This window comes from Haliotis rufescens, unplaced genomic scaffold (assembly GCF_023055435.1).
Source record: "Haliotis rufescens isolate VD_foot unplaced genomic scaffold, xgHalRufe1.0.p SCAF_19, whole genome shotgun sequence".
In the NCBI taxonomy this organism is placed as follows: Eukaryota; Metazoa; Mollusca; class Gastropoda; order Lepetellida; family Haliotidae; genus Haliotis; species Haliotis rufescens.
Window position 1 is genome coordinate 764,384 of NW_025963879.1, and position 27,407 is coordinate 791,790.

The window sequence follows — 27,407 nt, forward strand, 5'->3', positions numbered from 1 at the left end:
CAATTTTGAAGACAGCAAATGATGGTTTTCAATCGAACTTCCATCAGCCAACACCACATCGTGGAACGCTAAGTATACAGTCTTGTTTTCTCTTTTTTTTTGCTGATTAACGTTTACATTTCAAAGGCAGGGAAAGTTGCATTAATGTCATAACGCATTTTAGGCCAGAGCTACCAGGCTAAGATTGTATGTCACAGGGAGAAAATGGACACAGCAGTGTGGGCTCGAAGTGGAGTGACTTGACTACAATAATTATTAACAACAAACAAAGAAACACAAATCTAAATGAAATGAAATTGACAAAGAGGAACAAGCTTTAAGGCAGCACATCTCTTTATTCCATGACAATCTATCGAGAAACACGGTTGGTTTGATCAGTTACTTTTGATGAAGTTGATAATGTCTGGGTGTCTGAGGTCGACACCGAGGGACGGGAAACTGGCGGAGCAGCTGGGATAGTTGATAAGGGACTGAAGAATCCATTTGCCTTGTACCAAACAGCTGACCATGGCCCCCTCGTCTCCCTGTAAAGTAAGGACTTCTATGAGTGGGGTGTCACCCTGGATAGTGGCTTAGTTCAAATGTGCCTCTGTTCACCAAGCAGGGAATGGTATGTGAGGTGGATGTAAAAACCTTCTAACGCCCCTGGGCAGCTTGGGTTGTATACTCCAAAGGGAGTTGAGAATGAAAAGTGGAATGCAAACGGATCCACTGGTCGGGGGTGAAATAAAACCGCATTTAAGCAGATACTAGTACCTGGATACCTGCGGTATATAAATGTATAGTTTTTTTAAAAATGAGACATTACCATCGCATAATTCCTAAATATCAAATGATCATTCTACCATACATTTGGAAAATACCCAATTCTCATTGGTCGCGCAGAGGTTTCAAATAACAATAACCTTCTCTGATTGAAACGCCCGCATCATCATGGAAGTACTGTTTTCCTGCAATCTTGACGGTAGGAAATTTCAATTCATTATGTAGAATTAAACCTTGAAAAGCTCGCTTCATTTCTTTTTTATGTGTGTTTTCTAACCCCGCACTAAGCAATAATCCAGTTTTATGACAACGGCCTTGCATTGAGCCTGGATCAGACAATCCAGTAGTTGACATTGTGAGCAAGGATCCACAACGATCCAGAAACAAACAGTAAGTTCCTCCTCCCCTACACGCATGCACGGTGATTAAATGGTTCTGAATAATAATCACGCAAGAGAGGACATACCTGACATGGCACCTGTGTAGGGATATCTGGCACTAGGCAGACTGTGTTTTCAGGTGGGCTGTAGTTTTTCACATGTGTGTAGACGGCATTACAAACCGTAGGATTTAGACTCCTGCCCTTGGTCACTCGCAGTCGGCGGGAGAGAGACAGCGTCACCTCTGAAACCATTTGTATATTGACCTGAATGATACGACACCAGGTGTCTGTCAAAACATTTGAAATGTTAATTTGCACACAGTCATGCCAGTAAACTCAAATATACAGATGACCATAAATAATCGAGTCTAGACCAGACAATCCCGCGAATGACATCAGGAGCATTGATCTATGCACTGATAGTTATGTCGTGATATCAGTTTAGTATGACATAGCTATTAGTCTGATCCAGATTCTATTATTTACAGGCCGCCGTTATGTAGCAAGAGTATTTCTGACTGTGTCGTTTAACAACAAACAAACGAAATTAATAGATATTCTTATAAAAATTTGACCTACTGCTGTATATTCCCCATCCAGCAAAGGCACACGTCTTCATGGTGGCGTCTTCACATTGGTTATCCCGTGGTGCAGGGAGGCAGGCGGGAAGGACACATCTGTTGAAGACCACGTCTTCCGCTAGATGTAGAACTGCGATATCGTTATCTGGAACATTGGAAAAAGGTGGTGAGTGAGTGAGTTTTGTCGAACTGCTTTTTTAACAGTATCTCACGGTTGTCAGCGTAATGTAGGGGGCAGGTGGGATATTGTGGGATGGGGAGGGGGTGACACTCGAGTTGATGAAGGGACTAGACTAAACACAGATCAGCCGTCTCCGTTGATCGTGGGTAAATCGTGACTCGCGAAGGATCATAATCAGGGCCCATCTTGGATCTGAACCCACAAGATGCGCATGATGGCATGACTAAGGGAAGCAACTCTTCGCAGCGAATTGAAGCGTTTTAGACTACATCTATGCCCCCTATATGCACTGCGGCAAGAATATTCCACATTGAAGCATATTTATTATCAAGTGATAATCGTGGTGCATATATTGATGTGCAAAATGCAAAAATGTTATTTATAATGTAACGTAAGTGAGTATGCTTGGTGTAGCGCCGCCTCGAAACGTATCACGGTGTTACCTTGGTGTGGGTGGTGAGTGACGCATATGGTCGGCGTTAACCACTTTGGTCAAACCCAAGAGCACGGTTATGGTGCTGTAAATGATCTTAATCAATGTGAATCTGGGGTTCGAACCCGCGATCATAGAATTCTGGCACAGGTAGCAGAGCTCCTTAGACGACTGGGCCACCAGTGCCCCATGCGATAATTAGATATGGTCACCCGGGATACTGAGCTTCATAAGGTAATTAGATATTGGCCCTTAAAAGTAGCGTTTTACTGATAAAGGAAGACCATATTTTAATGTGCTGATCAGGGTTGCATAAAAACATAAAGATAAATGTCTACCACCATTAATTGAAAACACTGAAAGTCCAATGATTAAGTCAACGTAAAATCTAAACATATATTCCACTGGTTTACATTTATCCTTAGCGTTACCTGGAAGATGTCCTTTAATTACCTTTCCCTGCATAAAGTGGATGGATGACGGTTTTGTGGACCTTAACAACCACTTCAAAGTTGTTCCCATTCAGGGCTTCGTTGTCTAACAGCAGGTTGTTCTCACCAGCAATAACAGAGTGTGGGACGTACCTGGGAGTGAAATCAGTATCGAAGCACTGTCATTTGCGTAACCTGGAGAATGTTTTTGGTGTGGTTTCTTATTAATTTATTGATTTTAAACCACATGGATAATAATATCATTTGTAAGAACGATGGCTAATATACATATTATAAGTCGTTATTACATATAACATGAAGAATATTATACAGATCTTCTGGGGAATCATATTGATGACTATTAAAACAAAATTGTTATGTATTTGGTGTCGCAATACAATTTTTATCACAAAATCACTCAAATGAACAACACTTTTGTTATCAGTGACATTATATGGTTCTAAGGCTAAGGTCATAAAGATGGATATATAATAAATAGAAAATTTGTCTTTTCATGGCATTGGTCTTGTGGTAGAGGGTGCGCACGGTGAGCAGAAGGTCGGGGGGTTCGATCCCCGGCTGCGTTATACCAAAAGACGTTAAAAGATTGACAATGTACTTGTTGTTACCCTGCCTGGCGCTCGGCATTAAGGGGCTAAAACAAGGACTGGTTGGCTCAGAGTCAGTAAAATGCCACTCAGTAACAAGAAAACTCAAATATCCTCCATTTATTGTACGTTCGTGAAGGCACTGATATAACCAAACCGAAAATAATTTCTTCACACTTTGAAAAGTGGTATTTCTTTGAAAAGAAGACGTACTTCAACACTATGGTTGCCTTGTGATGCAGGGTTCACCTTTACCTGGTGGCACAAGAGGCGGTTGTGATCACCCTCCTCTTCCCGATGAGAGCCCCCGTACACCTGTGTGCAGGGATGTCGCCAGGCCCGAGCCTCACAGACACCATCCACGGCCAGTCACACAGTCCAGCGATGGGGGCATTCAGGACGCGTGATGTTATTGGCAGGGCAGCTTTGCCGCATGGTTCTAGTGGAATGAAAGTGTGACTAGAAACATCGATTTTAGAATACGTTCTGGTGGAATGAGAAGGTGCAAGGAAAAGTGCAAAGGCCTATTGTGAATGAACTCAATTCTTAATTGCTGCATTTCAATTGGCCATAAACAAAAGACATACAGACATACCTTCAATTACTGTACCTGGAAAGGACAGAAAAAACGGTTATCGTGGAAGGAACAATTGCAATCATGGTATCAAAACAAACTGGACGGGTTCAATGAGGTTCAACGTGGGTTCGTAAACACATGCTCGTGATGTAGTCGGAAATGTATAATCGGCTTTTCATGTATTTTTTTTTTTTAAAAAACACATGTTTCAGAGGCTTTAAACTATTTAGACAAGAAAAGCTCAAAGTGGGTACAGTGGGGTTTAACGTTGGTTAAATAAACAACATATGTTACAGAGGTGACGAATAATACGCCTAATTTGCTTATTCAGTGCTACTGCCAAACCAATGTTAGTATCGGGCATTAATTGATTGATGAAGTGTATGTGTTTTCTAGCACCGTACTCAGCAATATTCTAACTATATAGCCCGGGTCTCCAACGTGGGCTTACCACAAACCTGTTAACTTAATACAAGCAGTCTTTGTCGCCCTGACGGACACCCCCCACTATCCTACCGACACGCACGCACGCACGCACGCACGCACGCACGCACACACCAAATATGAGCCACTATTATCGTAACCCCTTTACTGGCTGAGTATTCATCTTGATCTTGATGTCAAAAACAAAACTTTACGTTTCAATATGAACAAAACCCGATTGGTGGAACTTACATGTTGTTTTCTGTATTTCCCCTTTGACAATATCCAATGCACTGAAGTCAGTAACTGTAAATACGAAGTTGTTGTTGGATGCTATTGCTCGGAGCTCATCCTTATCAACAGCACTTCCAACGCCAATAGAAATGACCTTGATGCCTGCTTGGTGCAACAAACTTCCTTCTGAAGCCGTCTTAGCCTTGTTCGACGATCCACCATCTGTGATTACGATGACTACCTGCGTCGCATCGATGCGAGCCCCATTAACGGATAGAAAACTGTTTTGTCGGACAAAGGAGAGTGCACTCGCTGTGTTCGTTGCACCACCGCTGTAACTCACAGCTCCAATTGCCTTCAACACAACAGAAGACGTTAAAGACGATATATCACCTGCAATGGACTGTTTTAACGAAACTGAGAGAGATAGGTTCTGAACGAGGTTCCCCAAAGTCAGGAGGATATTCACACCAATAGGTTGTATTCTTCTGGTGACAATTAAAAATGACGTCTTTGGGTGACTACGCTTGGACAAGTACGATAGTTTTGCTTGTAAAACTTATGACGCCTGGTCTTGATTGATTATTGTTTGTTTGTTGTTTTATGCCGCACTCAGCAATATTCCAGCTGTAGGACGGCGCTCTGTTAATAATCGAGTCTGGACCAGACAATTCAGTGATTGACACCATTGGCCTCGATCTGTGCAATTGACATGCATCAGCTCAGCCGGTTGACCTGACCACACGATCCTGTGAGTCGCCTCTTACGAGAACCATTGTTTGCTGAAGACCAATTCTAACCCGGGCATTCACGTTGTGTATCAGGCATTAACATTATGACCTGAGTATTGGGCGGTGAATGCAAGCTACTCACGGTCTAGTGACCGAAGCTCTTCCCCCTCTCCTAACTGTCCGGAGTTAAGTGAAGCAATATTGTTATGAAGGCGTTTTCGTCTATGTTGATAATCTAAGAGACTTAGTTTAGGGATTTGCCCCCAGTGCTCATTTCTCCCTAATTAACCTAGCCGAAGTTTTCACTCATTAGAGTGTTCCTTTAATAAAGTCGCATGTGTTAATTGGGCACAGTCGGTCTAATTGTTTGTCCATGCATCTTTTGATATTTTTTGCAGATAAAACCGAATGGTCGTCCCCAAGTTCATTCTTCTGACAAGCACCGGAGAGATAGGGGTCCCAAGTACCTTCATAAATAATACTATGAAAGAAAGTATTATGAATAACAGCGGTTTAAATGCACCCCACATGCAGTTTAAAATGCATTAAGCATATTAAAAATGAGTAAAATATTACCTTAATAAGATCAGTACGGCTGTCATATTGATCAAGGTTGAATTGATTTGTTACACTTGTGGAGAAAACGACCACAGAAAAGCGCACATCGGAGGGACCCACAGTAAACCCTTGGACGAAGTCGGACACAAAGGACACTTCAGTGGCAAAATCCGCTGTACCCACACTTCCGGAGGAGTCCAACACGAACACAATATCACCATGAGCATAGGTACTGCATTCTATAATATAACGCGATATCACCATGAGCCGAGGTACTGCATTCTATAATACCAAACATGATATCACCATGAGCCGAGGTACTGCATTCTATAATATCAAACATGATATCACCATGAACTGAGTTACTGCGCATGCATTCTATAATATCAAACATGATATCATCATGAGCCGAGATACTGCATGCTATAACATCAAACATGATATCATCATGAGCTGAGGAAGTGCACTCTATAATATCAAACATGATATCATCATGAGCCGAGGTACTGCATTTTATAACATCAAACATGATATCATCATGAGCCGAGGTACTGCATTTTACAATATCAAACATGATATCATCATGAGCCGAGGTACTGCATTTTACAATATCAAACATGATATCATCATGAGCCAAGATACTGCATTCTATAATATCAAACATTATATCATCATGAGCCGAGGTACTGCATTCTATAATATCAAACATGATAGCATCATGAGCCGGGATACTGCATTCTATAATATGAAACATGATATCATCATTGGCCGAGGTACTGCATTCTACGATATCACACACGAAATCATCATGAACCAAAATAACGCGTTCTACAATATCAAACACGGTATCATCAAGAGCCGAAGTACTGGATTCAATAATATCACACACGATATCACCAGGAGCCGAGGTACTGCATTCTATAATTCCGGAATGTTCGTTTGTTCAGTTTTCAAAATTTCAACCGAGAACTGTATCAACATATTTTCAAGCGTAGTCTGAAATGGAAGTCGCCAGGTTGAAACACGTGCCGTAAAGCTCGAGAAAGCTGCTTTCTTATTGGCTGACTTCTTGTCAGTCATTTCAGTGGTCCGTCAAAGTTCGCGACAGCCCGTTCTGACGTGAACCGTAATGGGATGTCCCCAGATCTTTGTTTAGCGGCAGCGAGAACTTAGATCTTACTTTAATGAGATCGGCAACTGTTGATAATTTGTTTGGTGTTGGCAAAAGAACAGATATTAATTAGATCATCCTCTGACGTGAACATAAACGTTCACATTGCAACATTATACACACAGTGCAAATTTACATTTACATTTGCACCTGCTCCAGACATGATGCAAATTTGCTCCTGGTGTAAATATACACACATATGTAAACGCGTTCACATGACAAGTATACTCACGTATGTATTTCTACACACGTATGCACATATACACACATGTGAATAGAAGCGCATGTGAACGGGGTATTAGTCTCAGCGGAACTTACCAGTTGCACCGTGTCCGCTTGCAGACCCGGCCACCAGCGCCATGAGGAATAGGGTACCTAACATGCTGAACCAAACAACCACAAACAGCAATTCGACTCTTACAATAAAATCACATCTGTTACCGAGATATGTTATATGAAGATCTGATTAACCCTCACATGGAAGCCTCAAGATAACCTTTCGTACAGCCAATCAGCGTCGAGGTTTATAATTGCTCGTTAAGAACAAATGAAGCATTTATGCTGTTGTGGATGTTTTATGCACCGTGTACTCACTGAACGTCCGGGTTCTATGTTGGTTTTTACTCAGATCTAAATTTGCGGATTAGGTTACAAAGAAATGAAGACATCTGATTGGCTCAACAACCCACATATCCTTCATTTTGATCGGGTGATCAAAGTTTTTCAGGTTTATCTGAAGCAACCTCTTGTGGAGTGTTTTTCAGATCAGTAAACAGTCTGATTGAAATGAGATTTCTCGGCGCACTTCAGAATGTTAATTCACAAGTTTGATCATTAGTTTTCGTTTCGGTAATTATGAACACTGTTTCCTCCCTCCAAGTCAATAAGAAACAATGAGAGGTCTTTGCACAGCGTCTCAACAAACAGTGTTTTCGTTGAAACATGCTCTCCCTCTGTAGTTGACCATGTCATAATTTTTGCCAGTCGGAGGTGAAGAGGTGCGTTGCACGTAAATCCTGTAATTCTGTTAACACTTCAGATAGTTGTAATGTGCTGCTCCTAACAAACGACTTTGATAGAGATTTGTCACTAAATTTGTAGCTACGGACTCTTTCATCGTGTTTTACTGATAGATTATCGATTCGAAACATACTGTAATCAACCGAAAATTGCAACACTACTTGCCTTCAAATACGAGTACCTATATTGTCAATCCGGGGGAAGGGTGGCCCAGTGGCCTAAGGCGCCGCGATTCGCTGTGCAGAGTTGCGTCCCTTTGGCACGCCACAAACCAATGATTATGGGTTCGAATCCACATTCGCCCCGATTATGTTTCTAGGTTTGTCAGCACCATACCCGTGATTGTGGGTTTCACCGAAGTGGTAAACGTCTGAGACCTGCATCACTTCGGGCTTTCCTCCCACATTAAGGTGACACGCCGTGATATAAATGGAATACTGTTAAAAGTGGCGTTTAACCCAACTCACTGTTTATCGAAGGTTGGAATCATCGGTACGGGTTCTTGGCTGCCATTGCTCAGCGCATTGGCGGATAAACAATCGTTACCGGTCCGGTTTCCAACTCGAATATATTGTTGCACAATTTAAAATAGGGCGGTCGGGTAGCCTAGTGGTTAAAGCGTTCGCTCGTCACGCAGAAGCCCATTTCTGGTGTCCCCCGCCGTGAAATTGCTTGAATATTGCTAAAAGCGGCGTAAAACCATACTCACTCACTCAATCACTCAATCAATCTAAAATATAAGTACTCTTCTTTGAAGGCAAGTGTCTTAGGAAGTGAATCATGTTGGATTTGTCTTTAGATCACGACGCATGCATTTTGCTAAAGCATCTAAAGGGCGGTTCAGATCTTTAACGGGGATTTAGTAGGACAACACTATGGGACAGCGCTGTGTAGCAACAAGTCAATTTCACAATCTTTAGAGGGAGCAGCACGGAGGGACGGTTACCACAAGGCTATGTTTCAGAGTGTCTTGAAACAAGAAACTGTCGGCCACTAAAAGTACATCATAGAAATTGTCCATTATTCAAACTGCACGAAGTAAATGTGTTGTGGTTTCCCACATGATACTTAATATAACAATGTCTACATCAAGGAAGGAATTGGCACAAGTACTAAGATCATGGTACCCCTGCAACTGGTTGAAGCTTCGGATGTTAACCGCAAGCTAGGATATTTCTTTGTACCACACCGTGGAGATTACAGGGCAAGTAATGCCCTCGGTATTCCACGCCATTGCGGCGTAACACCTACCACCACCACCCCTTCTCCTTTATGAGTGAACTTTTGCAATATGCGGCGTGAAAGAACAAACAACCATCACACTTTGTACTGTGTCTCATGTCTCTCCTTCGGCGATTCCGGGTTAGAACGTATCCCCGACGCTTGACGTAACAGGTGACTAATATGGATTGTGTGGTCAGACTCGTTGACATTATTGTTAGCAATTGTACCCATGGTATGTTGCTCATAACATCAATCACTGGTTCGTCTGATCCAAACTTATTTTTTGACAGGTCACCGTCATGTAGCTGGAACATTGCTGAGCGCGACAGTAAACAACACGCAGACAGTGTTCATTGCCTTCTAATCAAGAAACAATCACGATTTGAAATTTTATAGCATTATTTATTAATTCAATTTCGTGATATGAATTCACAACATGAATGCTACGTACATATTAAATGAATTAATCTAATTAGCAGAAATTGTTTCGTGTATGTACAATGGAAATCCATTATCTTGAGGTCCATAGGACTTGAATATGAACTGCTTGCAAAAGTAAGTCTACACAGGTTGATGGTGGCTCAAAATGAAACAAACAACAAAATTTTATTCGATGGTGATGTATTTGGTCACATTTGGTACATATCATATTTGACCGCCTCCATGGTCTTGTGGTAGAGCGTCCGCCCGGAGAGCGGAAGGTCCAGGGTTCGATCCCGGGCCGCGTCATACAAAAAGACGTTAAAAGATTGTACTTGTTGTTACCCTGTCTGGCGCTCGGCATTAAGGGGCTAAAACAAGGACTGGTCGGCTCGGAGTCAGTATACTGTGTCTGAGTGGGGTATTCATGTTAAACTGCGGCATGGTATCTCAGTGAGCTAGCACTATAAATCGGCATCAGTCCGGACTAGTACAAGCAGCCACACACACACATACACGTGCATGCACGTCGCTATATAAGTGCAATAATCTTGGACGCGACGTTAAACCCAATTTCACCTCACCTCACCTCACATATCATATTTGTGTTTGGACCTTTTGCAGTGTTTTCTTTCAGCCTGGTAACGTTTTGATAACGTTTGTAATTTTTCGGTCAAATTCAATTTTCAAGTTTTTAGTTTTTAGTTTCTTTTTCACGGCAGTTTTCATCCATATATAAACAGTTGCAATATCGGGAAAAGGAGAAAAGAGAATTACGATTTTCACAAGAGGCTCTGACACACGAGCAGGATGAAGCAGTCTTTCTCGTTACTTTCTTGAGGAATCGAAATGTCCGACATCTGTATCAATTATCGGCGATGAAGCTGAGGATGTTTGGGTGTCTCAGGTCGACACCAAGTGATGGGTAGTAGTTGTTGAAGTTGGGAACGTTGACGAGAGATTGCAAGATCCAGCGGCCATTCATTTCGCACACCAACATGCTGCCCTCACCGCCCTGTCGACAAACAGAAAATAGAAATGTATCATATATTGGGTAGGTTTCTCTGCAGAAAAAAGCCAATGGATATAACGTTGGTACTAGTTTCAGTGTTTACAAATAATTATTGGGTATTGTAACGTCGTACCATGCCTCTGTAATCATCATCAAAATAATAGTCTACGATACTGAAAATCATTGTCTACAATTGTCATTGTCATTGTTTCATTTGGGACTTTAATGCATGTTGTCCTGTCCGACTGACTTATCACTGACCTTGTGACGTAGTATATTAATGCGTACACTCCAGGAAAACTTGTTATATTTTGTACCGTTTATGAGAAATGAGAATATTTTAAGAATTTTAGAATGGTATCATACGATAAAGAGGTATGCTAAATACAACCTCTATTCTAATACAGGATCTTTACCATTCCAAAACACTCGCGTTTTAGAGATCCATGAACCATTTTAAAAAATCCTAATCCAAAAGTAGCCCTATCAATTAATCTTACATTTGGCAATTTACACTTACAGGCGAAGCCCGATATCTCGAATTTCTTGCGTTAAGAGAAATATTTCGACACATCCGACTCCCCTGATCCATATCTCCTGTTAATTCAGGTTCTCTAATTGATTGCTCAACCAGGTTCCTACCATCATGTTCCTGTACTTGATGTGTTAATGCCATCATACTGTAGAACTAGTGTTAAGTTGTGTTCTTCAATATGTTTGTGTTCGACTTATCAGGATACATTGGGACTATTTGGACAAAACATTGCGTTTGACACAACCTGGAATTCGACACATCAGGTTCGACAAATCTGGGTTAAAACGTTGTTAAATATATATTTAGTACGTTTGTCGATACTGGTTTAACGTCTCGTCAAAGATTATTGCACTTATATAGCGACGTGCATGCACGTGTGTGCGCGTGTGTGTGGCTGCTTGTACTAGACCGGACTGATGCCGATTTATAGTGCTAGCTCACTGAGATACCATGCCGCAGTTTAACATGAATACCCCACTCAGACACAGTATACTGACTCCGAGCCGATCAGTCCTTGTTTTAGCCCCTTAATGCAGAGCGCCAGACAGGGTAACAACAAATACCACCTTTTAACGTCTTTTGGTATGACGCCGCCGGAGATCGAACCCCGGACCTTCCGCTCTCCGGGCGGACGCTCTACCACAAGACCACGGAGGCGGCACATAAGAAGAAGCTTGGGTGGGTGAATATGGTTATTGTGCATTATGGTCAGCCCCTTGTGAGTCATGTTGTTGTTTGCTGTTTTTGTTGTTAAACGCCGCACTCAGCAATATTCCAGCTTTATGACGGCGGTCTGTAAAATAATCGAGTCTGGACCAGACAATCCAGTAATTGAAATCATGAGCATCCATCTACGCAATTGGGATCGATGACATGCTTCAACCAAGTCAGCGAGCCTGACCATCCGATCCCGTTAGTCGCCTCTTACGACAAGCATAGTCACCTTTTACGGCAGGCATGGGTTGCTGAAAACCTATTTTAGCCCGGAACTTCACGGGTCTTGAATACATCAGGAATACGTAGTATAGTTACGTCCACTAGGCCTGTACCAATTAGTTTCGGACTCTAAAGCATTAGCAAGTTAAAACCCTGTTAGTCCGGAAATCGTGTTATGAATGTCTATATAAACAAGTTGACATTAAACATACCCATGAGTCGTTTATCTGAAAAGTTGTCAATCTTGACAATTTCACATAAAACGGCACTTACAGGATTAACGAGGTTTCAGTAAAGTATAAAAAACACGGTCGACTGACAAGTCATCTTGCTCCTACCATCTGGACGGTTTTGGTAGCCTATTGGTAAAGGCGTTCGCACATCGCGCCGAAAACCCGGGTTCGATTCCCCACATGAGTACAATATCTCTAGCCAATTTCAGGTTTCCCGTTAAAAATAATTCATTCACTCACTGCTACGACCTTTATTTGGCCTATTGGACTTGTTGTCAAATGATGGCGTAGCATACTTAAAGGTAAATGTTACACTTACAATGCATGGACTGCTGGTCTGGTTCCCTAACTCCAGACACAGAGTCCTGTTGGGTATAGAGATGCTTCTGGTGTAGCGGTACAGGAGGGAACACATTGCAGGGCTGATGTATCTGGCAGCTATTTCTCTCAAGCTTGTTTGAGGGATGAAGTTGTTATCTTAAAAAGAAACAGTCGTACTTAAACAATATGTTTACAATAAAATAATTTATTCACAGGGAGAGAGAGAGAGAGAGAGAGAGAGAGAGAGAGAGAGAGAGAGTGAGTGAGTAAGTGAGTGAGTTTGGTTTAACGTCGCTTTTAACAGTATTCCAGTCATATCACGGCGTGTCAGCTTAATGTGGGAGGAAAGCCCGAAGTGATGCAGGTCTCAGACGTTTACCACTTCGGTGAAACCCACGAGCACGCGTATGGTGCTGACAAACCTAGAAACATAATCGGGGCGAACCGGGGAGAGAGAGAGAGAGAGAGAGAGAGAGAGAGAGAGAGAGAGAGAGAGAGAGAGAGAGAGAGAGAGAGAGAGAGAGAGAGAGAGAGAGAGAGAGAGAGAGACGCACACACACACACACACACATTATATATATGGGGGTAGTATGGGACTCTTTTTAAAACCTTTTTTTAGTCATGAGTATGCACATGTGGACCACCCCGTTATTTAGTAAGAGTGCGATTCTCACTTGAATGTTATTTTTTTACATGTAGCTCATTCTAATTCAGCTCCATTACGTGGGTGGACAACCCTGATATACCATTATCCAAGTCAACCAAGAAATACAAGCCAATGTCCCTGACACATGATCAGTACTTGCTGATCCAACCTGTCTTCTAGACTCACCTCTCTCCATTGTCCATCCAGCAATGACGCATCTATCAAAGATCACCTCACATTCTGAATCATTTCGGGCTTGAGGAAGACAGACAGGATATGCGCAGCCGTTGTACTCGACGTCTCCAGCAAGCGTTAATACAGCTATGTCATCACCTGTAAAGGGAATCGTCAATGGATAGCCAGTCAAGGAAAATACATGTCTGACGCAATCATCATTGGTGACAAAGATTCGGTATTTCAAGCATTTCAATATCCAACATGTCAGTTTTTCCTGCTTTCCCCTAAGGCTCCGACTATTTAATCTTCTTAGGGAACATTGGATGGTTGGTTTTTTTAAAAAGAGCATCTGTTCCTGAAAAATATGAAAAATGTAATTTGTCTTCAGATTTTACCCCTTAAATTAGGTTTTCACTGGACAAGTCCCAGAAAAATGGGTAGAGAAAAAAATATTTCGGTTTACCTTTCTGTAAAACATGTGTGTTTTGAAGCAGCGTTGTCGGTAAAAAAATCATGTCTCCAACAAAAATTTTCCCCTTCCCAGAATATTAAATGCGTCACTGTTACGTTGGTACATATTTCGTCACCGTTAGGATATCAATACCTTTTAGATTGGTAAGATGGATAAAGCACGGTTGTTGCTACTTCTACAGTGACGGTGTTGTTGACACCTCCAGCTCCTCCTACTTCAACGCTGTGAGCAGATGACCTGGAACAGGTCACACATACATCAGACAACGACCTTAACCTCCAAAAATCAAACGTTATGTTTGACTTGACGTTCATACAGTCTTTACATATTAGGTTTATGAGAACTAATAGTTGTATTAACTGTTGGTAAAATCAAAGAACAGTTTGATGTATAAGGCCACGGAGACATGTCAAATGGCGCTTTACAGTGTATGTTCATCAGGACTATGCCATTTCTTTTTCAATTCGATTAACGATTTGTTTTTGTTTGTATGAAGTTTGATGTTCCAGCTATATGACGGCGATCTGTAAACAATTGAGTCTGGACCAGACAGTCCAGTAATTGAGCACCCATCTACGCAAATGGGATACAATGACATGCATCAACCACGCCAGCAAACCTGACCACCCGATCCCGTCGGTCGCCTCTTAAGACAAGCATGAGTTGCTGAAGAAACGAATTATTGTTCCGGAGTCATACGTCAACAGCAATTGTCCTTAAAGTGTGTTCGAATCAAGTCGGGGCTAACCGTGTTCCATGTATTGGCATATACATATTGTACTCGTATGATTGATTAACTGTTTGATTGTTGTTTAATGCCGCACTCAGCAATATTCCAGCTATATGACGGCTGTCTGTTAGTAATCGAGTCTGGACCAGACAATCCTGTGATTGACATCATGAGCAACGATCCACGCAATTGGGGTACGATGACATGCATCAACCAAGTCAGCGAGCCTGACCACCTGATCCCGTTAGTAGCTGCACAGTACAATCGATACAGTTCGTGTTTGCTGTGTTTCTAACTGAATGCTTTTGAAGAAAGAAGTTAATTTACATACTTGCTGATGCATGACGCAGTGGTAATAACCTTCCATCTCCCGACAAGCACACCACCACAGATGAAACCAGGGATGCGAGAAGTTCCTGGTGCTAGCAGCACTTTCACCACCCATGGCCAGTTACATTTAGTTGTACTTGTTGAAGTGATGGGGCCATTTACACAGCCTATAATAATAATAATAATAATAATAATAATAATAATAATAATAATAGCAATAACCTGTGCTAGAACACTTTTACGACCCAAAGACAGTTACATTTTTGTTGTACTTGAAGTGATTGGATAATAATAAAAACCATAATAATAACAATAATAATATACATTTTACATAAGATTCCACACCATGTATGAATGTCGCATGCACTGGGATCACTGTGGATTTCAATGGCATCATCATCTCCCTGGGGAGTATACAACCCAAGTTAAAGCTCTAGAAGGTCACACGACCAGCTCATCCTACCGGGTACCAATTCGCTGCTTGATGAAGGCAATTGACGAAGGCCGTTTTTACACTTATTAATCTGTACTTAACATAATTTAGGATGCGCCTTTGATTTGATTTGATCTGTAGAGAACGCAAGAGGAACAGTGATTTTAGCTTAACGACTGCCGCCAGGTTGCATGGTGTCACGTGATAAACATGTGCACATTGCTAGTTCCAATATGGTATTGTCATACAGACGAGCCAGACGAGGTTCCACTGGTCTGAGACGGCATGCCGAATGGAGACTTACTATTACTAACAAAATTGTTCAATTGTTTACATACATACCCATGGCCACCGTATCACCTGAAATGTAAAATGCAATTTATTTGGTAATGTTGATTTTATATCTTGGCCTCAGGATTTAACCAAAATAGCATTGTTCCCTTGCTTTACTTTCTGAATATCCAGAAAAAATGTGTTGTGAAAAAAACCCATTTTAGCCCGCCCCATGAATGTCAACGGGGACCTCCCAAAGTAGGTTGGTAGCACTTTTAAAACACACGATTAATTTATTATAGGCCAACACTGCATTCCAAATCCAGTGTTTGCATAAAATTAAAAGAACAATGTCTTTCTGTCTCATGTAAATGTAGCCACATGGTTTTTTTTTCGAGATCAATATGTATATCAATTATATATTCCCAATTATAAAGGCTTAAGTGTCTTACATGTTGATTTTTGTAGTGCTTCTTTGATGTTTTCCAAACCCTGGAAATTCTGGACGGTGAATACATTGTCGCTGTTTGTAGCTATGGCATTCAATTCAGCCTTGTTGTTGAACCTCCCAACACCAACAGCAAAAATAATAATGCCCATTTGGTGAAGGTATTTGGCTTCGGTTACGGTTCTGGTATAATTTATTGAATTTCCGTCTGTGATTACCACCAAAATTCTATTTGCTGCGGCCCGGCCCCCACTGGCGGGTCGAAATGATTCCTTACGAACGTATTCAAGGCCTTTGAATGTGTTCGTTCCGCCGTCCAAAAAAGGGATACTTCTTATTGCCTGTAACATAGTAAGTCAGAAAGTGAGTGAGATTGGTTTAACACTGCTTTGAACAGTATTTCAGTAAAATGTAAATCACGACTTGTCAGCTTGATGTGGGTGGAAAGTCCGAAATGATGCAGGTCTAAGACGTATACCACTTTGGTTTATCCCACGAGTAGGGTATGGTGCGGACGGACTGGGAATCATAATCAGTGCAAATATTGGATTAAAACCCATTACCATGGGTTTCCGGCCCGCCTTTCGGAAGAAACTATGCACAGTGAATTCCGGAGCTTTAGACGACTTAGCCACCCGTAAAGAAAATAAAATCGCTGTCATAAGGATACATGAGAAAACTTCGGTTCTCTTTTTTTCAAATACGTGTATAACTGTTACGATGTATGATCAGTCGGGATTTTTCAACAGGACAAGTACAAAATATGATTTTGTGTAATCTCTACGTGAAATGTGCGCCGAACTCAGTTTGTTTGTTTGTTTGTTGTTTTACGCCGCACTCAGCAATATTCCAGCTATATGACGGCGGTCTGTAAATAATCGAGTCTGGACCATGCAGTCCAGTGATTGACATCATGAGCATCGATCCACGCAATTGGAATACGATGACATGCATCAACCAAGTCAGCGAGGCTGACCACCAGATGCTGTTAGTCGCCTTTTACGACAAGCATAATCGCATTTTAGGGCAAGCATGGGTTGCTGAAGACCTATACTACCCTGGATCTTCACGTGTCTCCCGAACTCAGTAGTATGCCAGGTATATGATGGCTATAAAAAATCGAATCTAGACCAGACAACCCAGCTTTTTGGTTTATCATGCTCGCAACATTCCACGCAAATGGGATACGATTACATGAAATCAACCAAGTCAGCGAGAATGACCGCCCGACCTGCGTAATTCCATTGCCTCCTGGGGACCGACCATTTGATATCCTGGGTTGGGTTAGGGGTCCTGGGATTTTATCGAAAAAATGTCCCCAACAATTCTTGAAAGCAATAATTATGCTTAGAATGTTGAAAAAAAATATTGCATTTTTTTAAGGTGTTTTTCTTAAAAAGAAGGCCAGTCTGATATAAATACCGTAAACTACATTTAAAACAAACACGCTTATAACGAACTGACGGATATAACGAAGTGTTTAGATCCCGTCCATTTGCTGTTAGAGTATATTTGCTGTATATATGCTTATAACGAACTACGGTTATAATGAACTAAACTTAGTGGTCCCTTTGAGTTTGTTATAACCGTAGTTTACTGTAATAAGTAATATCAGGTAATGTAGCTATTGCTGAAAAATATCTAATCTTGATACAAAATCCCATATGGCTTCATAAATCAACCAGCCTTATTGTTGTTTACACACCACTTGTCAAAACAGACATTGTAATGGGTAATATCTTAAATTATTAGGAATTAATTTTGACAGATTGGAAAATATGGCTGATGATAATTACAAAAATGTCACTAGATGTCTACACAACATTTTAATAAATGTTTCTCCAACAGAGTAATTCATGTGAGCCCAGAAAAGTATCATGATCAGCACTTTGCAACATCCGAGTCAAAATGAAAATAGTTTGCGCAAATGTGTGTGTGTGTGTGTGAGTGTGTGTGTGTGTGTGTGTGTGTGTGTGTGTGTGTGTGTGTGTGTGTGTGTGTGTGTGTGTGTGTGTGTGTGTGTGTGTGTGTGTGTGTGTGTGTGTGTGTGTGTGTGTGTGTGTGTGTGTGCCTGCTTGTACTAGACAGGACTGAAGCCGATTTATAGCGCTAGCTAACTGAGATACCATGCCGCAGTTTAACATGAATAACCCATTCAGACACAGTGTGCTGACTCCGAGCCGACAAACAAACTTACGCGTTCCATTAAGCTGTCATGGATGTGGTTCGAATCCTCGTGCATGCATCGCCCCGATTATGTTTTTAGGTTTGAAGAACCATACCCATGCTCTAGGGCTTCACCACGGTGGGAAGCGTCTCAGATTTCTACGCGAATGTGTGTTGTTTTTTTGTTTTTTGTTTTTGTTGTTTTTTGTTGATTTTTGTTTGTTTGGGGGGTGGGGGTAAATATCCTATATTAAGAAGAAACATTATTTCTAGCGAGCTAATACATAGTGTTTCAATTCTGTGCTCGAAAAATCTCTTCCCATGTCTCACATCATTACTTAACATTGTACGTTTTCCTGGAATGTTCGCATTAATAAAGATTACGCCAGAAGATAAGTGATGTGTTTCTTAGACAGTGGCGTAACTACATATATGAAAGTTACCCAAACTTGTAAAATGCCAAGCGACGTCACAGTTAGACACTAATGTCCAGGATAGTGGACTATTCTATGGATAATGACAGCAATTATCCCAATAGTTTCTCAGTTTCCCGATGGTTTATTCTGACTCGATCATCGAATGACACATTCGTCACCACTCGCCCCTCCTGCAAGAGGACACTTCCCCTATCGATGAATGATTTTGTGCGAAAATACGACAAACCATTCAGAATGCAAGTACGACTTCAAGTACAGTTGTAACTATTGAAAAGGTTCACACAGTAAATGTATCTAGTGAAGAAGTGTCTTCAATACGATTCGCAGACTTGATACCGGATATTGTTCGTGGCTTCTTGCTAAACATACTATGGGGAACAAGGTAAAGTTTGCTCAAAAGTGAGGATAGTTTTCTTTGAACTCCGCAGGAGGGCATTCCACTGTCCCAGCACAGGCCTGTGTGTGGTTGACAGTTGGTGATTAATTGTTACCAGATGGCGTTATATGCTGGGGTAGCAGACGACACACCATTGTAAGATGCATTGAAAAAAACAACTCCACGCTTACTTGTAAGCATAGGGGCAATACATTCTATTATCACTGTGTCAAGTCTTTGTAACCATTTAAAATTCAGATATTTTTAATAATACAATTTTTATAATACATACTAAATAACTGTAATACCCTGTAAAATAGAGTAGAGAGTCCATTGGAAAGACGATTCACCTTAAAATTGTCACATATGCAACCACATTTCAGTTCAATGAATGCACATGTTTTGTTTTCTGAAAAATGAGGATATACTTTCCTGCTTTTGATTTCATAGGAGTTAGAGCAACAGTTGATGTCACAATTTTGAAGACAGCAAATGATGGTTTTCAATCGAACGTCCATCAGCCAACACCACATCGTGGAACGCTAAGTATACAGTCTTGTTTTCTCTTTTTTTTGCTGATTAACGTTTACATTTCAAAGGCAGGGAAAGTTGCATTAATGTCATAACGCATTTTAGGCCAGAGCTACCAGGCTAAGATTGTATGTCACAGGGAGAAAATGGACACAGCAGTGTGGGCTCGAAGTGGAGTGACTTGACTACAATAATTATTAACAACAAACAAAGAAACACAAATCTAAATGAAATGAAATTGACAAAGAGGAACAAGCTTTAAGGCAGCACATCTCTTTATTCCATGACAATCTATCGAGAAACACGGTTGGTTTGATCAGTTACTTTTGATGAAGTTGATAATGTCTGGGTGTCTGAGGTCGACACCGAGGGACGGGAAACTGGCGGAGCAGCTGGGATAGTTGATAAGGGACTGAATAATCCATTTGCCTTGTACCAAACAGCTGACCATGGCCCCCTCGTCTCCCTGTAAAGTAAGGACTTCTATGAGTGGGGTGTCACCCTGGATAGTGGCTTAGTTCAAATGTGCCTCTGTTCACCAAGCAGGGAATGGTATGTGAGGTGGATGTAAAAACCTTCTAACGCCCCTGGGCAGCTTGGGTTGTATACTCCCAAGGGAGTTGAGAATGAAAAGTGGAATGCAAACGGATCCACTGGTCGGGGGTGAAATAAAAACCGCATTTAAGCAGATACTAGTACCTGGATACCTGCGGTATATAAATGTATAGTTTTTAAAAAAAATGAGACATTACCATCGCATAATTCCTAAATATCAAATGATCATTCTACCATACATTTGGAAAATACCCAATTCTCATTGGTCGCGCAGAGGTTTCAAATAACAATAACCTTCTGTGATTGAAACGCCCGCATCATCATGGAAGAACTGTTTTCCTGCAATCTTGACGGTAGGAAATTTCAATTCATTATGTAGAATTAAACCTTGAAAAGCTCGCTTCATTTCTTTTTAATGTGTGTTTTCTAACCCCGCACTAAGCAATAATCCAGTTTTATGACAACGGCCTTGCATTGAGCCTGGATCAGACAATCCAGTAATTGACATTGTGAGCAAGGATCCACAACGATCCAGAAACAAACAGTAAGTTCCTCCTCCCCTACACGCATGCACGGTGATTAAATGGTCCTGAATAATAATCACGCAAGAGAGGACATACCTGACATGGCACCTGTGTAGGGATATCTGGCACTAGGCAGACTGTGTTTTCAGGTGGGCTGTAGTTTTTCACATGTGTGTAGACGGCATTACAAACCGTAGGATTGAGACTCCTGCCCTTGGTCACTCGCAGTCGGCGGGAGAGAGACAGCGTCACCTCTGAAACCATTTGTATATTGACCTGAATGATACGACACCAGGTGTCTGTCAAAACATTTGAAATGTTAATTTGCACACAGTCATGCCAGTAAACTCAAATATACAGACGACCATAAATAATCGAGTCTAGACCAGACAATCCCGCGAATGACATCAGGAGCATTGATCTATGCACTGATAGTTATGTCGTGATATCAGTTTAGTATGACATAGCTATTAGTCTGATCCAGATTCTATTATTTACAGGCCGCCGTTATGTAGCAAGAGTATTTCTGACTGTGTCGTTTAACAACAAACAAACGAAATTGATAGATATTCTTATAAAAATTTGACCTACTACTGTATATTCCCCATCCAGCAAAGGTACACGTCTTCATGGTGGCGTCTTCACATTGGTTATCCCGTGGTGCAGGGAGGCAGGCGGGAAGGACACATCTGTTGAAGACCACGTCTTCCGCTAGATGTAGAACTGCGATGTCGTTATCTGGAACATTGGAAAAAGGTGGTGAGTGAGTGAGTGAGTTTTGTCGAACTGCTTTTTTAACAGTATCTCACGGTTGTCAGCGTAATGTAGGGGACAGGTTGGATATTGTGGGATGGGGAGGGGGTGACACTCGAGTTGATGAAGGGACTAGACTAAACACAGATCAGCCGTCTCCGTTGATCGTGGGTAAGGTGTGACTCGCGAAGGATCATAATCAGGGCCCATCTTGGATCTGAACCCACAAGATGCGCATGATGGCATGACTAAGGGAGGCAACTCTTCGCAGCGAATTGAAGCGTTTTAGACTACATCTATGCCCCCTAAATGCACTGCGGCAAGAATATTCCACATTGAAGCATATTTATTATCAAGTGATAATCGTGGTGCATATATATTGATGTGCAAAATGCAAAAATGTTATTTATAATGTAACGTAAGTGAGTATGCTTGGTGTAGCGCCGCTTCGAAACGTATCACGGTGTTACCTTGGTGTGGGTGGTGAGTGACGCATGTGGTCGGCGTTAACCACTTTGGTCAAACCCAAGAGCACGGTTATGGTGCTGTAAATGATCTTAATCAATGTGAATCTAGGGTTCGAACCCGCGATCATAGAATTCTGGCACAGGTAGCAGAGCTCCTTAGACGACTGGGCCACCAGTGCCCCATGCGATAATTAGATATGGTCACCCGGGATCCTGAGCTTCATAAGGTAATTAGATATAGGCCCTTAAAAGTAACGTTTTACTGATAAAGGAAGACCATATTTTAATGTGCTGATCAGGGTTGCATAAAAACTTAAAGATAAATGTCTACCACCATTAATTGAAAACACTGAAAGTCCAATGATTAAGTCAACGTAAAATCTAAACATATTCCACTGGTTTACATTTATCCTTAGCGTTACCTGGAAGATGTCCTTTAATTACCTTTCCCTGCATAAAGTGGATGGATGACGGTTTTGTGGACCTTAACAACCACTTCAAAGTTGTTCCCATTCAGGGCTTCGTTGTCTAACAGCAGGTTGTTCTCACCAGCAATAACAGAGTGTGGGACGTACCTGGGAGTGAAATCAGTATCGAAGCACTGTCATTTGCGTAACCTGGAGAATGTTTTTGGTGTGGTTTCTTATTAATTTATTGATTTTAAACCACATGGATAATAATATCATTCGTAAGAACGATGGCTAATATACATATTATAAGTTGTAATTACATATAACATGAAGAATTTTATAGAGATCTTCTGGGGAATCATATTGATGACTATTAAAACAAAATTGTTATGTATTTGGTGTCGCAATACAATTTTTATCACAAAATCACTCAAATGAACCAACACTTTTGTTATCAGTGACACTATATGGTTCTAAGGCTAAGGTCATAAAGATGGATATATAATAAATAGAAAATTTGTCTTTTCATGGCATTGGTCTTGTGGTAGAGGGTGCGCACGGTGAGCAGAAGGTCGGGGGGTTCGATCCCCGGCTGCGTTATACCAAAAGACGTTAAAAGATTGACAATGTACTTGTTGTTACCCTGCCTGGCGCTCGGCATTAAGGGGCTAAAACAAGGACTGGTTGGCTCAGAGTCAGTAAAATGCCACTCAGTAACAAGAAAACTCAAATATCCTCCATTTATTGTACGTTCGTGAAGGCACTGATATAACCAAACTGAAAATAATTTCATCAGACTTTGAAAAGTGGTATTTCTTTGAAAAGAAGACGTACTTCAACACTATGGTTGCCTTGTGATGCAGGGTTCATCTTTACCTGGTGGCACAAGAGGCGGTTGTGATCACTCTCCTCTTCCCGATGAGAGCCCCCGTACACCTGTGTGCAGGGATGTCGCCAGGCCCGAGCCTCACAGACACCATCCACGGCCACTCACACAGTCCAGCGATGGGGGCATTCAGGACGCGTGATGTTATTGGCAGGGCAGCTTTGCCGCATGGTTCTAGTGGAATGAAAGTGTGACTAGAAACATCGATTTTAGAATACGTTCTGGTGGAATGAGAAGGTGCAAGAAAAAGTGCAAAGGCCTATTGTGAATGAACTCAATTCTTAATTGCTGCATTTCAATTGGCCATAAACAAAAGACATACAGACATACCTTCAATTACTGTACCTGGAAAGGACAGAAAAAAACGGTTATCGTGGAAGGAACAATTGCAATCATGGTATCAAAACAAACTGGACAAGAAAAACTCAAGCGGGTTCAATGAAGTTCAACGTGGATTCGTAAACACATGCTCGTGATGTAGTCGGAAATGTATAATCGGCTTTTCATGTATTATTTTAAAAAAACACATGTTTCAGAGGCTTTAAACTATATAGACAAGAAAAGCTCAAAGTGGGTACAGTTGGGTTTAACGTTGGTTAAATAAACAACATATGTTACAGAGGTGACGAATAATACGCCTAATTTGCTTATTCAGTACTACTGCCAAACCAATGTTAGTATCGGGCATTAATTGATTGATTAAGTGTATGTGTTTTTTAGCACCGTACTCAGCAATATTCCAGCTATATGGCCCGGGTCTCCAGCGTGGGCTGACCACAAACCTGTTAACTTAATACGAGCAGTCTTTGTCGCCCTGACGGACACCCCCCACTCTCCTACTGACACACAAGCAAGCACGCACGCACGCACGCACGCACGCACGCACGCACGCACGCACGCACGCACGCACACACACACCTAATATGAGCCACTATTATCGTAACCCCTTTACTGGCTGAGTATTCATCTTGATCTTGATGTCGAAAACAAAACTTTACGTTTCAATATGAACAAAACCCGATTGGTGGAACTTACATGTTGTTTTCTGTATTTCCCGTTTGACAATATCCAATGCACTGAAGTCAGTAACTGTAAATACGAAGTTGTTGTTGGATGCTATTGCTCGGAGCTCCTTCTTATCAACAGCACTTCCAACGCCAATAGAAATGACCTTGATTCCTGCTTGGTGCAACAAACTTCCTTCTGAAGCCGTCTTAGCCTTGTTCGACGATCCACCATCTGTGATTACGATGACTACCTGCGTGGCATCGATGCGAGCCCCATTAACGGATAGAAAACTGTTTTGTCGGACAAAGGAGAGTGCACTCGCCGTGTTCGTTTCACCACCGCTGTAACTCACAGCTCCAATTGCCTTCAACACAACAGAAGACGTTAAAGACGATATATCACCTGCAATGGACTGTTTTAACGAAACTGAGAGAGATAGGTTCTGAACGAGGTTCCCCAAAGTCAGGAGGATATTCACACCAATAGGTTGTATTCTTCTGGTGACAATTAAAAATGATGTCTTTGGGTGACGATGCTTGGACAAGTACGATAGTTTTGCTTGTAAAACTTATGACGCCTGGTCTTGATTGATTATTGTTTGTTTGTTGTTTTATGCCGCACTCAGCAATATTCCAGCTGTAGGACGGCGCTCTGTTAATAATCGAGTCTGGACCAGACAATTCAGTGATTGACACTATTGGCCTCGATCTGTGCAATTGACATGCATCTGCTCAGCCGGTTGACCTGACCACACGATCCTGTGAGTCGCCTCTTACGAGAACCATTGTTTGCTGAAGACCAATTCTAACCCGGGCATTCACGTTGTGTATCAGGCATTAACATTATGACCTGAGTATTGGGCGGTGAATGCAAGCTACTCACGGTCTAGTGACCGTAGCTCTTCCCCCTCTCCTAACTGTCCGGAGTTAGGTTACGCTTTTGGTCGAGTACCTTGCAACTTTGGGAAGTTTAGAATTTCCTCGCTCAGTCGAAGCGATTTTACTCTATGAAGCAATGTTATGAAGGCGTTCTCGTCTATGTTGATAATCTAAGAGACTTAGTTTAGAGATATGCCCCCAGTGCTCATTTCTCCCTAATTAACCTAGCCGAAGTTTTCACTCATTAGATTGTTCCTTTAATTAAGTCGCATGTGTTAGTTGGGCACAATCGGTCTAATTGTCTGTCCATGCATCTTTTGATATTTTTTGCAGATAAAACCGAATGGTCGTCCCCTAGTTCATTCTTCTGACAAGCACCGGAGAGATGGGGGTCCCAAGTACCTTCATAAATAATATCATGAAAGAAAGTATTATGAATAACAGCGGTTTAAATGCACCCCACATGCAGTTTAAAATGCATTAAGCATATTAAAAATATTACCTTAATAAGATCAGTACGGCTGTCATATTGATCAAGGTTGAATTGATTTCTGACTCTTGAGGAGAAAACGACCACAGAAAAGCGCACAGCGGAGGGACCCACAGGAAACCCTTGGACGAAGTCGGACACAAAGGACACTTCAGTGGCAAAATTCGCTGTACCCACACTTCCGGATGAGTCCAACACGAACACAATATCACCACGAGCCGAGGTACTGCATTCTATAATACCAAACATGATATCACCATGAGCATAGGTACTGCATTCTATAATATAACGCAATATCACCATGAGCCGAGGTACTGCATTCTATAATACCAAACATGATATCACCATGAGCCGAGGTACTGCATTCTATAATATCAAAAATGATATCACCATGAACTGAGTTACTGCGCATGCATTCTATAATATCAAACATGATATCATCATGAGCCGAGATACTGCATGCTATAACATCAAACATGATATCATCATGAGCTGAGGAAGTGCACTCTATAATATCAAACATGATATCATCATGAGCCGAGGTACTGCATTTTATAACATCAAACATGATATCATCATGAGCCGAGGTACTGCATTTTACAATATCAAACATGATATCATCATGAGCCGAGGTACTGCATTCTATAATATCAAACATGATATCATCATGAGCCAAGGTACTGCATTCTATTATATCAAACATGATAGCATCATGAGCCGGGATACTGCATTCTATAATATGAAACATGATATCATCATTGGCCGAGGTACTGCATTCTACGATATCACACACGAAATCATCATGAACCAAAGTAACGCGTTCTACAATATCAAACACGGTATCATCAAGAGCCGAAGTACTGGATTCAATAATATCACACACGATATCACCAGGAGCCGAGGTACTGCATTCTATAATTCCGGAATGTTCGTTTGTTCAGTTTTCAAAATTTCAACCGAGAACTGTATCAACATATTTTCAAGCGTAGTCTGAAATGGAAGTCGCCAGGTTGAAACACGTGCCGTAAAGCTCGAGAAAGCTGCTTTCTTATTGGCTGACTTTTTGTCAGTCATTTCAGTGGTCCGTCAAAGTTCGCGACAGGTCGTTCTGACGTGACCCGTAATGGGATGTCCCCAGATCTTTGTTTAGCGGCAGCGAGAACTTAGATCTTACTTTAATGAGATCGGCAACTGTTGATAATTTGTTTGGTGTTGGCAAAAGAACAGATATTAATTAGATCATCCTCTGACGTGAACATAAACGTTCACATTGCAACATTATACACACAGTGCAAATTTACATTTACATTTGCACCTGCTCCAGACATGATGCAAATTTGCTCCTGGTGTAAATATACACACATATGTAAACGCGTTCAAGTATACTCACGTATGTATTTCTACACACGTATGCACATATACACACATGTGAATAGAAGCGCATGTGAACGGGGTATTAGTCTCAGCGGAACTTACCAGTTGCACCCTGTCCGCTTGCAGACCCGGCCACCAGCGCCATGAGGAATAGGGTACCTAACATGCTGACCAAACAACCACAAACAGCAATTCGACTCTTACAATAAAATCACATCTGTTACCGAGATATGTTATATGAAGATCTGATTAACCCTCACATGGAAG

At 41.5% G+C, this 27,407-nt stretch overlaps 1 protein-coding gene across 1 annotated transcript; it reads right to left on the bottom strand.

Moving 5' to 3' along the window:
* Positions 1-315: 315 nt before the first annotated feature.
* On the bottom strand, positions 316-27,407 carry LOC124116265. The gene is made up of 22 exons (XM_048399108.1): positions 27,243-27,407; positions 25,779-25,999; positions 24,426-24,762; positions 23,721-23,735; positions 23,381-23,564; positions 22,539-22,669; positions 21,466-21,612; positions 20,971-21,128; positions 20,115-20,261; positions 15,477-15,535; positions 14,204-14,308; positions 13,609-13,640; positions 12,696-12,932; positions 7,394-7,537; positions 5,923-6,143; positions 4,634-4,970; positions 3,977-3,991; positions 3,637-3,820; positions 2,796-2,926; positions 1,727-1,873; positions 1,232-1,389; positions 316-524 (listed from the first exon to the last, which is right to left on the bottom strand). Exons 1-22 carry the CDS (start codon positions 27,304-27,306, stop codon positions 375-377), a joined length of 3,324 nt encoding a protein of 1,107 aa, XP_048255065.1. The 5' UTR covers positions 27,307-27,407; the 3' UTR covers positions 316-374.

Bases quoted from the DNA above. Each gene is read 5' to 3' on its own strand.
- LOC124116265 (XM_048399108.1), bottom strand. From the start codon at position 27,306: ATGTTAGGTACCCTATTCCTCATGGCGCTGGTGGCCGGGTCTGCAAGC. The intron at 24,763-25,778 runs GTAATATTTTTA...GTTGTGTTGAAG, and splicing joins GCCGTACTGATCTTATTAAG to GCAATTGGAGCTGTGAGTTA. The intron at 6,144-7,393 runs GTAAGTTCCGCT...GTTATATTATAG, and splicing joins AAGCGGACACGGTGCAACTG to AATGCAGTACCTATGCTCAT.